General features: G+C 38.0%; 1 protein-coding gene across 2 annotated transcripts in view; it reads left to right on the top strand.

The window, feature by feature from the left end:
• The window catches only part of LOC107193622 (histone demethylase UTY), a 157,694-nt gene extending 147,036 nt beyond the window's left edge, over positions 1-10,658 (top strand). For both annotated transcript variants that reach the window (XM_015583107.1, XM_015583108.1), the window contains 9 exons: positions 3,140-3,323; positions 4,464-4,679; positions 5,926-6,081; positions 7,337-7,523; positions 7,613-7,927; positions 8,007-9,449; positions 9,533-9,788; positions 9,897-10,234; positions 10,439-10,658. In XM_015583107.1, coding sequence (XP_015438593.1) covers positions 3,140-3,323; positions 4,464-4,679; positions 5,926-6,081; positions 7,337-7,523; positions 7,613-7,927; positions 8,007-9,449; positions 9,533-9,788; positions 9,897-10,234; positions 10,439-10,651 — 3,308 coding nt within the window. In that variant the 3' untranslated portion in view covers positions 10,652-10,658. The remainder of the gene's footprint in view (positions 1-3,139; positions 3,324-4,463; positions 4,680-5,925; positions 6,082-7,336; positions 7,524-7,612; positions 7,928-8,006; positions 9,450-9,532; positions 9,789-9,896; positions 10,235-10,438) is intronic.
• Positions 10,659-13,081: the final 2,423 nt, after the last annotated feature.

Genomic DNA, 13,081 nt, shown 5'->3' on the forward strand with positions numbered 1-13,081 from the left:
ACGCCCCGTGGAACACAAGAGCCCAGTAACCCGCATCCATCGAACGCAAACTGTCGTCTTCGCCATCACGGTCGAAGCAGGTCTATTGCACGGTGGATGACAATGAACGAGAGAACTGGAAAATAAAGGTGTACCGTTACAGGCTAACAGCTGCCTTTGAGGATGCCACATATACACGCGTACACCGTGCACACTTTAAAGAACCAAGCCAGTAGAGACCAGCTTCTATTCTATAGAATATAAAATAATCTAGCCTCGACTCTGAATCCACAAAAATTTACGTTAATACAAATTTTTCATACTTTCTCAGTAGATTTTTGTAGACATTCTCAAGTGTGACTTTGTCGAAGGTCCTTCAATATTTCAAGGAAGTTTTACTTGAAATCCATGTTCTGATTGTAGATCCAGAAGCTAGGCAACAGCACTCTAAATCCAATGAAATTTATATCGATACAAATTTTTCGTACTTCATCAGTACATTTTTGTAGACATTCTTGATTGTGACTTTGTCGAAGGTTCTTCGATGTTTCAAGGACGTTTCACTTGAAATCCATGTTCTGATTGTAGATCTAGAGGCTGGGCAGCAACACTCTAAATCCAATGAGATTGATATCAATACAAATTTTTCGTACTTCCTCTGTGGATTTTTGTAGACATTCTTGATTGTGACTTTGTCGAAGGTCCTTCAATATTTCAAGGAAGTTTCACTTGAAATCCATGTTCCGATTGTAGATCTAGAGGCTGGGCAGCAGCACTCTAAATCCAATGAAATTTATATCAATACAAATTTTTCGTATTTCCTCAGTGGATTTTTGTAGACATTCTTGATTGAGACTTTGTCGAAAGTCCTTCAATATTTCAAGGACGTTTCACTTGAAATCAATGTTTTGATTGTAGATCTAGAGGCTGGACAGTAGCACTCTAAATCCAATGAAATTTATATCAATACAAATTTTTCATACTTCCTCAGTAGACTTTTGTAGACATTCTTGATTGTGACTTTGTCGAAGGTCCTTCGATGTTTCAAGGACGTTTCACTTGAAATCAATGTTCTGATTGTAGACCTAGAGGCTGGGCAGCAGCGTCTACGCCTATGTTTATAGAGGGTTGTAATTCGAGACTCGCTTCGAAGGGAGAGTGGGGTAAAAGTGGCTACCCTAGGCCATACCTGCGAAAATCTATTCAGTTCGGTACTCGTCTAGTGCAGAGACTACACGTCCCCCTCGATTCGGCGACGTGCGATCCACCGGAACGTTGATCCTCCGACACGTTGATCCTCCATTCGGACGTCTTTTCGGTTGGCACGGCAGTGTTCGTCGTTACTTCAGTTGTTCGTGCGTCGTTTCACTCGATTTTTCTTGTTTCTGATAGTTATATCGTCGTATGTATGTGTACACGTGAATATATGTGTGCACGTGCAGAGTTTGGAGGGTGTTATGGATCCTTGCGTGATCCTCGCGTGAACGGACTTCCGGTAGTCTGCAGGAGCCTCCGGGAATTCAGGTAGAGCGATTTGCGTTCATATTTTTTGGGAATAAAAATTGGAGATTCATTATTGAGAAGAGATTGGAAATTATTACATTGTTTTGTATTTGGCAAAACGCGATTAGTAGATTGAGGATGTTTATGTAAATATTAATTTTCATGAATGAGTTCAGAAATATTAGTCAGAGGAAAATCAATTTCTATATTTCTTGGGAAATAAATTGGAGATTCATTGTTGGGGAGATATTGAAGCTTATCATTGTATTTGGGAAAACTTTAATAGTAGATTCAGGATATTTATTCAAATATCAATTTTCATGAATGAGTCCAGAAAAATTAGAGTCAGAACTAAATCAATTCCTATATTTTTTGGGAAATAAATTGGAGATTCATTGTTGGGAAGATATTGAAGCTTATCATTGTATTTGGGAAAACATTACTAATAGATTCAGGATATTTATTCAAATATCAATTTTCATGAATGAGTCCAGAAAAATTAGAGCCAGAGGAAAATCATTTCCTGTAATGTGAGACTGTATTAAGACTAAAGTGTGTATTTAACAAATTGATTTTGCTGTAATTGCATAATATCTGCAAGTCTAGTGATGAGTAGCCTGGAGATCTTTGTGCAGATAACAAATTTTTATTGATTCGTGTATAGAAGGGTTTCTTAACGCTTTATTTGCCGGTAGCTTATTAATAGGCTTTTAAATTTCAGTGTTTATAGATAAGTAGTCTATATTACCCTTAGATTGGGGTTACAGAACAAAATGTTACGTTATTTTGTTCAAGTTTTTGCGATTTTCCGTGAATGTGATTTGCTACTGTGATATTGAACTGTTTAATAATAGTTCCTCATCTGTTGATCGTTGGATCTACTAATATAATAAATAACAACCTGTAGATAATGTGTTAAGTTAAATCTGAAATCTGAGCTTAATCAAGTTTTGTTTGTATTGTTGTGTGCACTTGCACATATCATAAATGAATTAAATGCACAGTATAATGAGATTTGAATATCATCAAGTCATTAAAAATGTATTGAACTTGATGAATTAAAGTACATTGAAATTCGATGTTTCTGACCTGGGTCAAGTTATGCAAAAATTAACCAACCCTCAAAATGACAAAAAATTAGTTAAACACAGTAGAAGTTCCATAATTTTGTGATGTGTATTTTGCAAAAAATTACCAACCCACAGAACAACTCTTACATTGTACAATTATTAAAACTACCAAGCTATAGAAAATTAAAATCAACTATAGGAAATGTAAAATAATATTAATTATACATTATAATTAAAAAGCATTGTTAAACAACAAGAAGAAATAAAATATAACCAACAGAAATAATGATATTTTGTCTTTTTAAATTAAAACTTCAAACTGGATGTACTTCGTTTCGGATTATTGAGGGTTGATAGCTTTCTGCATAACTTGGCCCAGTTGTCAGTGGAAAATGATTGATTCTGTTACTTAAACAGGCATGAAATAAATTTTTTATTTCATTAATTGGCAATTAATGAACTAATTTTATAAAAACAAGAATTTCTTCTGTTAATAGCTTCAGAAGTTACAGTATGAATTAGTTTTCATTTGATAATCTGTAAGAATAATACAGTGAAGTCAATCCTCGGTTTATGTTGTTTTTCAGGATGGATGTACCATGTCATTGACTGTACTATATTGGGCATAACTAGACAGCAGAAGCAAGCGATTGCTATTCACTGTCTTCAAAAGTCTATCGAGGCAGAACCGAAGAGCGGCCAAAGCCTTTATCTGCTGGGACGTTGCCTTGCTGCTTCTGGAAAAGTTCATGATGCATTTATTGCTTATAGGTAATTTAATGACAGAAATTCGTTAAAACTCTGCTGTACACACTGAATGGGCTGCAATATGTTCATACAAATGTACAATTCCTTAAACAATTTTACAGAGGAATTAAATTAAAAGTACCATCTAGTTTTATTAATCTGGTTAAAATTTTGTATGTGGTGTGGTACGCACAATCTGCTAAAATTATGTGAAATCTGCAATCTGATCATGAACAGAATTGAATAGAGACACACTGTGTAAAACAATAAAATGAAACCTTTAGTCGAGTTTAATGATGGTTTTTTACTATCATAAATTTACAGTGAATATTTGTTCTTAGAAATTAACCGTTAAAAAGTTCAAATTGGATTGCCATCCACAGTCTACGGATGAGAATTACAACGTATAGAATTGTAGGGAATTAGAAAACTTAAAATCCCACAGAATTTTTTAAAAACTATGAGTTTAAAATTGAGAGGAATTACAGAATCTATAAAAACCGTGTCATGAGTTGATGCATCAGAATCTAATCCAGAACTATTAACCCTTTCAGACTTGAATTTTCTTCCAAGAGTAAAAAAAAATTTGATTACACATTTTAAAAAAGATTTATATGTCCCATCATTTTGTAGATATTAAATATACACACATGTGTACATTAGGACTCAAGTATGGCATGACACCTACGAGAGCACAAATGTGGAAAGAAATATACACAGCAGTTTATAACACAATAATAATGTATTAACACTTGAAACTGAAGGTGTGTGGAAAGTTGTACTGCTTTCGAGTTCCTACTATTAGCTGTCACTGTCCAGTATGTAATCAATGTTATATAATTCTGAATTCACTAGACCTACTAAACACATTCAGAACATGAAAAAATTCAAATTTATAAGAAATCTATGGATCTACAACACACTGTACCTACGACTTTGTGTGAAATTGCAAGAAACATCATGTACATAAATGTGACCACCAGGTCTGAAAGGGTTAAAACAATTATACGCTGATCGGATATCAGTACATGACTCTTTATCTCCAAGAATCTAAGTTTTACCTCGTTGCAATATAATGCTCCATAACTCCTTTCAAGAAATAGCTTCAGATTTTCAGCTATTAATTATTATATCAGTTACTAATTTAACTATCCATTGTTGCAGAAATTCTGTGGAAAAGTCAGAAGGAAACGCTGACACGTGGTGCAGCATAGGCGTTTTATACCAGCAGCAGAACCAGCCTATGGATGCTCTGCAAGCTTATATATGCGCAGTACAGTTAGATAAATCACATTCGGCTGCGTGGACTAATCTCGGCATTTTGTACGAAAGCGTTAGCCAGCCTAAAGACGCACTAGCTTGTTACGTCAACGCATCCAGGTAAAATAAAGGCGCAGACATGCACTTTTTTACCATACGGATATGTGTATGAGGAACGTTTTCTTTCGGAAGCAATTCTTTCAGTTTTTAACGTTCCCCTTACAACGAGTTCAAGTTGCACTTATTTGCACTCCCTTACATTAGCTACGACACTGTATAGTTGTACATTCTTTAGCTTTACTAAATGACATTGAATCGTTGATCACCTTATTCCATTTAGTGCAGCATACGTAGGATTAACCACTTGAGCAGTGCAAATTTTGTGAGAAAATTGGTGCAAAACACAAAATTCTATCCAGGATATTTTTCTGAATGTACATGTACATGCCCTGTCATTTGTTGTTACATAAATACATATATGATTGTTTCATATGTTTCAAGTGGTTAACGTCTTTGAATAATTTGATCAGAAAGCTTAACTTAACCCTGAGTCCCGGCACTTGTACATGTTACTTATATATAGCACACATTTTATTGTCTTCAATATAACTCAGTAGTGAGTATATTGTTCTCGATCTGGAATAAAATGTAATCAAAATGATATACATTATTGTGTCAATCTATTCTTACTTTATTAAACTATAAAGTATAAAATGTGACTGTCTGAAAGTATACAACAGTGTTCCAAATGTGGCGATTCAACCCAAAGGATAATGATTCAACGTGAAAAAATATATCAATAATCTAGAATGAATCTGTATATTGACTATGTCAAGTACACCATTGGATACTAGAGATCTACCTGGTTAATATTTCAATTTATTATCTTCAGAATAAAAACTATTCTAAAAAAATTTTATTCCACATTTTCACGCATTCTTTCCTGTAGAATGAATACCCTCTGAGTTGCACCATCAAACAAATTATGCTCTGTACATTACTGTCCTATGACAAAAGCCATGTACTTCTTCGTTTTGCTGTCTCTGGCAAAATATTGAATTTATAAAAAAGTACAGAGATTTCATAAAATTCATCTGCTTGTAACAAAGCACGTTTAGCCCATGTCCTCACTGCCAGTAATTATATTCATTGTACTAGTTGTGTATGTTTACTCTGTCCCAGAAAGCGCTCCATTTTATGGTGCGCCAAACATGTGTGTAACATGTGAAGAGAAATTTGTAAGTCGAAAGACGGGTCAGCGTTTAAAAGAAAAAAAAAAGAGAAAATTGAATAGGGGTGAAAAGTTGACCTGTCTAAACAGTTTGGGGGATTGAGGTTAAGACGGTCGCGTTATTTTCTTGTTTAGAGGTAACAACAACACACCGACTTGCACAGGCTCACTGGCCGGCTTGGGTGGCGCTAAGTCTGGTGGTAACACCCCGATGAACCCATCCCTTCAACAGAGGATAAACTTCCTGCAGAGTCACTTGAGCCAAGCACCGATGCCTTCCGTCGCCACCAAGTAAATTCATTAACTGTTAAAACCCCTTAATGGACATACAGTGACTCATTGATTTGTTCATGTAGGACTATTGTTCTTGGGGAGATTGTATAAAATTAATCAAAATTGTAAAAGATACATGCAATTTCAAAGTCACCTTCAAGTGCCTGTTCTCTTCGTGTGAACAGTCAAACTTTTTAATATGGGTATATTAAAAAGTTAATCAGTATATCGTTCAATTGTTATGAACCCTTTAATTTCTATAGTTGATTGTTATTTTCAGTATATGATAACAAATTGCTGAGTCACTGTGTAAGTTCCAAGCAATCGAAGCTGGAAGAAACTTGGTGGATAAGTTTATTGGATAGCACTCAGGAATATTACATTTCGAAAATATGACAGTTGGAGCACTTCATATGATATAATACCTGATATTAACAATTATAATATACTACAGCTTACTGTTGCAGTTCTCGAGGTTTAATGTTGAAATTCAGTATTATTTGCTTACGATTCTTGCAGCGATTTAAATGTTAAGTATCTGCCGGAATTAATAATAAAATACAAGTTTTTTTTTTGTTGGTTTGGCTAAGTGTTATAATATGAAAAGAATGTTTTCAGAACTTTATTATAACAATGCACTCCAAATGAATAGATAAACTAAGTTACTCTGTTGAATATCTTTTTATTGTTATATACACTACAGGAAACTCGTATTTTATGTGAAATAGTTTCTCAACAATTCGTAATATTTGGATGCGTTTAAGTATTTTCGAATCGTGACATTAGATTGTGAAACCAAGGAATGGATTGGTTTCACAACAAAGACTTCTACGTTATGACTCATCTCAGTGAAAAATCTCTAGTGATAGTAATATCTTAATGAAACTATAAATAGTTAATTCTTAATTGTACAAAAAGATAATTTGTATAACATTAAAGTGCAAGTTGAAAGTTTCGAGAACAGTCAAATTTACGTATTACACAATATTGTACAAAATGTAAATAACTATTGGAAATAAAATATATTTGTCTTTCACTACAATTAGTTTTTAATCACAATATATCTGACATACTTATAATAGTAAGACAATATTATAAAGGATCTATTTCTGTTTGTTTTTTTTTTTTAGTTTTAATTATCTTCAGTTTTTTCTTTTACACTGCATAAAGCGACCGTTGTAAAGGTTCTGTTTCTAATAGTGAATGATTACCAAAAGAAAGGTCTGAGAATGTATGACACGCTCATTAACAGATATTTCTGTTTTTAATGAAGGAGGCGGCAATTGCCGTCTATAGAAGAGGCTTGGAACTTACCCATCAGCGCTGAGATGTCTAGCAGGCAACAGCAACAACAACAACCACCAAGTGGCCCAGGCTACAAATATGGTACCACACCTTCTGGTCCGCCACCTCCTTATCCACAGGGGCAAGGACAGAATCTTAACACAAAAAGATTCAAAGTAAATCCTCACTGCCAAATTATAAAAATATTAAATATCACCAATCTTTCTTTCTCTTCAAGTAATAATAACACGAATGAAACTTGTAGCCCGGAGAAGAGCCAGTTTCACCGGGTGCACCGCAAAGGCCACCACCATTTTACCTTTCATCGCAACAACTACAGATGCTACAGTTCCTCCAACAAAATCATGGAAGTTTAACGCCACAGCAACAGGGTCTGCTGGCTCAGTTGCAGCATCAATATAGATCTATGCAGCAACACCAGCAGCAGCTTAGGATACAGCAACAGCAAGCTGCACAAAGAGGTTTGAGGCCTGGACAGCCCGGTTACCCCACTGGATATAATCATGCACAGTTGGCCCAGCCGGGTGTTATTAAAAATTATGGAATACCTCAACAGCCAGTACGTATTTTTCTTAACCTATATTCAAATTAATATTACGTTCCCTAACGTTTACATGTTTCTTTTGTTCCCATTACAGTTGCAACAAGGTGGAACTGTTGCACTGCAGACAGGATTCTCGGAATCGAACGTCGGTTACAACACGGCGGCGACCGGGAATAGCCAGACACCGGGAATGCCTTACAAGTCCGCCTCTGACCCGAATTTCCCGCAACGACAAATGGCGCCCGGTGGCCAGTTCAACCAATACCAGCCCAATCAGTACACCGCCCAGGGTTACACTCAGATTTCATCGACAACGAGCAACTATCCCGAGGGATCCGCCGGGAACAAAGACTTGGGTGTCACGGACCAAGAACTACAGGCGCTGTTATCGCAGAAGGATATCGCGACATCGCTGGCGGAAGATCTGTTGAAGCATTTCGGTTCCGAGGACCTGGACGTGAAAGAGGAGTCACCGAGTATCATGAATAATGGTACTCTAAGCTCGGGTCCGTTCTCACCGTCCAACTTGGAAGAGAGCAACGAGAAGATCAAAGAGGTGAAACTGGAGAAGGTGGACGACACGCAGCCGTCGTCCACGTCGAAATTGGAAACGTACGAGAAGAGTAACGCGAAGACACCGTCCACGGTGGAGACCGTGAAATGCGAGGCAACGTCCAGTACAAATAAAATCGAATCCGTTGCCCGGGTCGAGCCGGTGCTCAAGTTGGAAAGCTTGTGCGAATCACAGCCCGAGCAGAAACTAAGTATAGACATGGACGCGAAGACAATTATCGAGGCGTGCAAGGGCCAGGGACTGAAAGGCGTGCCGAATTGTTCCATTCTCAGCGATCGTTCGCCACCGCCAGCGCCACCGGATCCACCGAACCAGAGGCTAACCAAGGAACAACTTTTGCCACAAACACCTAGCGTTTACTTAGAGAATAAGAAGGACGCGTTTGGTCCACAGTTGCAGGAGTTCTGTCTGAAGCACCCGATAGCTGTGATTCGAGGCCTGGCAGCCGCTCTGAAGCTGGACCTAGGACTGTTTTCGACGAAAACACTAGTGGAGGCCAATCCTGATCACGGCATCGAGGTTAGGACGCAAATGCAGCAAACTAGCGACGAAAATTGGGATCCTGTGATGAGTAGAAAAGTTTGGGGATGCATAAGTCACAGGAGCCACACGACCATTGCGAAGTACGCACAATACCAAGCTTCGAGCTTTCAGGAAAGCTTGAAGGAAGAGAGAGAGAAGGCTCAAGGTATACACACCTCTAATCTATCCGACTCGGACTCCAAGGACAGCACTGGTGCTGTCAGGAGGAAGAAAAACGCGTTCGGATTGGCTGGTCGACCCGGCGCGAAAATGTTGCGATTTGGGACCAATGTAGACTTGTCGGATGAGAGGAAATGGAAGCCTCAGCTTCAAGAGCTGATGAAGTTGCCAGCGTTTGCAAGGGTTGTGTCGGCCGGAAATATGCTCAGCCATGTTGGCCACGTTATTTTGGGAATGAATACTGTTCAGTTGTACATGAAGGTCGGTGTTCTTTGGTTTTAGTCGATTATTAGAATTAATTCAGCACGAAAGACATTCTGTAAAATCTTACTGACTTTTTATAGGTGCCTGGTAGTAGGACACCTGGTCATCAGGAGAACAACAACTTTTGTTCCATTAATATCAACATTGGACCAGGAGAGTGTGAATGGTTTGCAGTACCTGACGCATATTGGGGCGTGATTTGTGCTCTTTGCGAGAGAAATAATATTAATTACCTTCATGGCAGTTGGTGGCCTTCTTTAGAAGATCTGTACGAGGAAAATATTCCCGTGTACAGGTTTCTACAAAGGCCGGGTGATCTCGTCTGGGTTAATGCAGGTGAGCAGATTGTTAAATTGATACAACTTACCTAATATTGAGTGAGATTTGTAAAGCATATTTGGATATAATGGAATAAAAATTATATAAATGGAATTTTTCTATCAGGTTGTGTACATTGGGTACAAGCTGTTGGGTGGTGTAATAACATCGCTTGGAATGTGGGTCCTTTAACGGCTCGTCAATATCAATTGGCAATTGAACGTTATGAATGGAATAAATTACAGTCGTTCAAGTCCATTGTACCAATGGTGCACTTGTCTTGGAACTTAGCCCGTAATATCAAAGTGTCGGATCCCAGACTGTTCGAATTGATTAAAAATTGCCTCTTAAGGACAATGAGACAGTGTTGCTTGATATTAGAATTTGTGAAAAGTAAAGGTGTAGAAGTTCGGTTTCATGGACGAGGAAAGAATGAAGCGTCACATTACTGTGGACAATGTGAGGTAAGATATATTGACACAAACTATCATTAATCCTGTAATTTTCGCTAACCTTTGTTAACCTTTAGCAAAAATGTTATAAGTGTATAGATCTATCCGTGGTGTAGGGCTAAATTATTTCGAATCTAGAGCCAGTCTATCCATCTATATCTATTGGTCTTACTTCTATGATATGTAAAGTAATTTATATGCTCAATCTTGTTTCAGATCGAAGTGTTCAACATCCTGTTCATAAGGGAGCAAGAGAAGCGACACGTAGTGCACTGTATGGACTGTGCAAGGAAACAATCTCCATCCCTGGAAGGATTCGTTTGCCTAGAAGAGTACAGAATGCGCGATTTAATGGACGTTTACGACGGATTTACTCTACACACGTCTATGTCTACTCCCACGTCCGCTCAGTCTGGCCAATCCTCCTGAGGTTACATGCAACACAGATACTTGGACTTCTTGGACACTCTGCAGTGACTTCGACAGTACAATTTCTGTGTTCGATACGGAACTGTAACAATAACCATTATTCAGGTACCTGAGAGCTACTAAGAAAACGGGACGTGGGGGAGAGAAGAAATTGGAAAATTTCGACACGTTGGACCGTATAACGTTGAAGATCCGTTCTCTATTTGCCGATTCTTAAGGCACGCACAAAGTTCAGTATAGTTGCTGAAGCAAATCGGAACACTCTGATCATTAGCACTATTTGTACAGACGATTTTTAGGTTAATGGCCCGAGAACGCAACAATAAGAGAACCGTTTCTAGCTCTCGGGTAGGGTTAGGCCGAAAGCTACGGGACAAAGAAACGAGAGAAGACTGCGTTATATTTGTAAATTACACGATACCCACGTAGTAATTCTTTAAATATGACGTCATCGTCGTGCGAAAGCTTCGCGATAAGACATGCTGGACATAGAGGTTATCATCGAGCTTTGCCCGCGTTTCTTATCGATCTCGTTACACACGGTTATAAACTATAAAGCATGTGTTGTATGCTTGAATGTAGACAATTGTTTTCATTGCTTCTTCGATCGTGCAATTCGAAACATCGATCGAATCGCGACCCGAAAAAAAAAAGAATCAGAATACACGAAAGGTCGTGCATATGAAGGTGGGAATGAAAAGGTCGCAGAAAAAATATTCACTGCCAATTATGAACGTGTAAATGGATTACATTATTTAATGCGAAATCACGAGGGGTATACTGTCGTTAACTACTGTTACGGTTTAGATTACGATTGTAAAGTATCGCAAAGCTGCTCAACCTGTACACTTGTACATTTTTGTAATAAGCGGATCGAGACGGTTAATTGATTTCTTTTGGGGGGGGTTTCTATAGGATGTGTTTTAGCACCGTTACGAATGTCCTACTGCCAGTGGCGCCAAATTCAATTCAGACAACAATGGGGAACGTTTTTCATATCAATGTTTAATGGCAACACGGTGTCTAATTGAGACTCTTTAGGAATAATTGCCGGCAATAGGCTTTTCTACGAATTCGAACGCAGCCGACGGCAGATAGAGAACGCGAAAGTGAACCACGGATAGGCCAAACGGTACAGTGGCATTCGCGACGAATAATCTCGCTTCGAACGAATCAATTATCGCGTTATTGCGGCTCTAAAATATTTGTACGATAAATACGTATGATTTGTATAGCTATTAACTAAGATAGGAACGACTTTCGCGGTTTGAGCAAGAGAACGTGCCGCGAATAGCTTATGGGAACAGCGTTTTCCAATTCCCGGTTTCGTAAATCATGTTCAAAGAAACGGACGAATGACGCGAACAATTTTAGGCGAAGGAATTCGAAATTATGTTTCGAGATTTATTTTTCATCATTTTCAATCGCGACGAGAACAATATATTTATTAGCGTCTAGCGAATTTATTCCAATAAATTTTGAATTGATCTGTACTGTTTAGGGAATTCGAAAGACAAGAAACGAGATTTGTTTTTCGCATTGGCGAATAACTTAACCTTAATTCGATTATCGAATTGTTAACGGAAATTCTTAAGGGAGTTCAAAAAACCGTGCATGAGGATAAAATTGGGAAACGCTAATGTATAATCGTCAATCAGCGGGTAGAGAGAAAGAGATATTATCACGAGGGGTAGAAACAAAAAAAAAACACGCATGCACACAAATATCGTACCTTCAACTCAGTCTCGTCAATTCCACATTGGCGTTTAGCAGCGCCAACTGTACGTGCCAGAAAATAAAGGAAAAGATATTAAGCAGATCTTAACTTACCGCGAGTGTAAAAAGTAATAATGTAATTCTTATTCCGCCGAAAAGATGTATTTTCGCAGATGCATGAGAGAGAGGGAGAGAAAGGGGAGAATATATTCGAAACACAAAGTGAAAAAAGAAAAGAAAAACGAGCAGAGAGCTAGATAGTCCGTACATCCGTAATTGAGATCCATCGGGAATAACGATGTATTTTTTAAAAAAAAAAAATCCTTAGAAATACTAGTTCCGCCGAGATGTTAGTTGACGACGAAACGACAACCGTATTTCTCCTTTTATATACGCGCGCGCGACCAAATTCAACGTTGCGTCATGCAATTGCAATATATACATATATATATATATATATATATATATATATATATTTCTACATAATATTCCGCAATGGCCGTGTGTGTGTAATGCTAGTTTCTGGCCGTGTTAAATCCGCCGTCTAGGATAAAATAAGTCGCAATAGGATTAATTGTACACCCAGGATCGCTGTAATCCTCTAAAGTCAATCGCCATCGTGATTCAGAGCGTAATGACGTGGTCATGGGCGACCAATCAGTTCCGTTGCAACTTCGGTAGACGATCAACAACGCCAACCCAGAAACTCGTATC

The sequence above is a fragment of the Dufourea novaeangliae genome, unplaced genomic scaffold, assembly GCF_001272555.1.
Source record: "Dufourea novaeangliae isolate 0120121106 unplaced genomic scaffold, ASM127255v1 scaffold6, whole genome shotgun sequence".
In the NCBI taxonomy this organism is placed as follows: Eukaryota; Metazoa; Arthropoda; class Insecta; order Hymenoptera; family Halictidae; genus Dufourea; species Dufourea novaeangliae.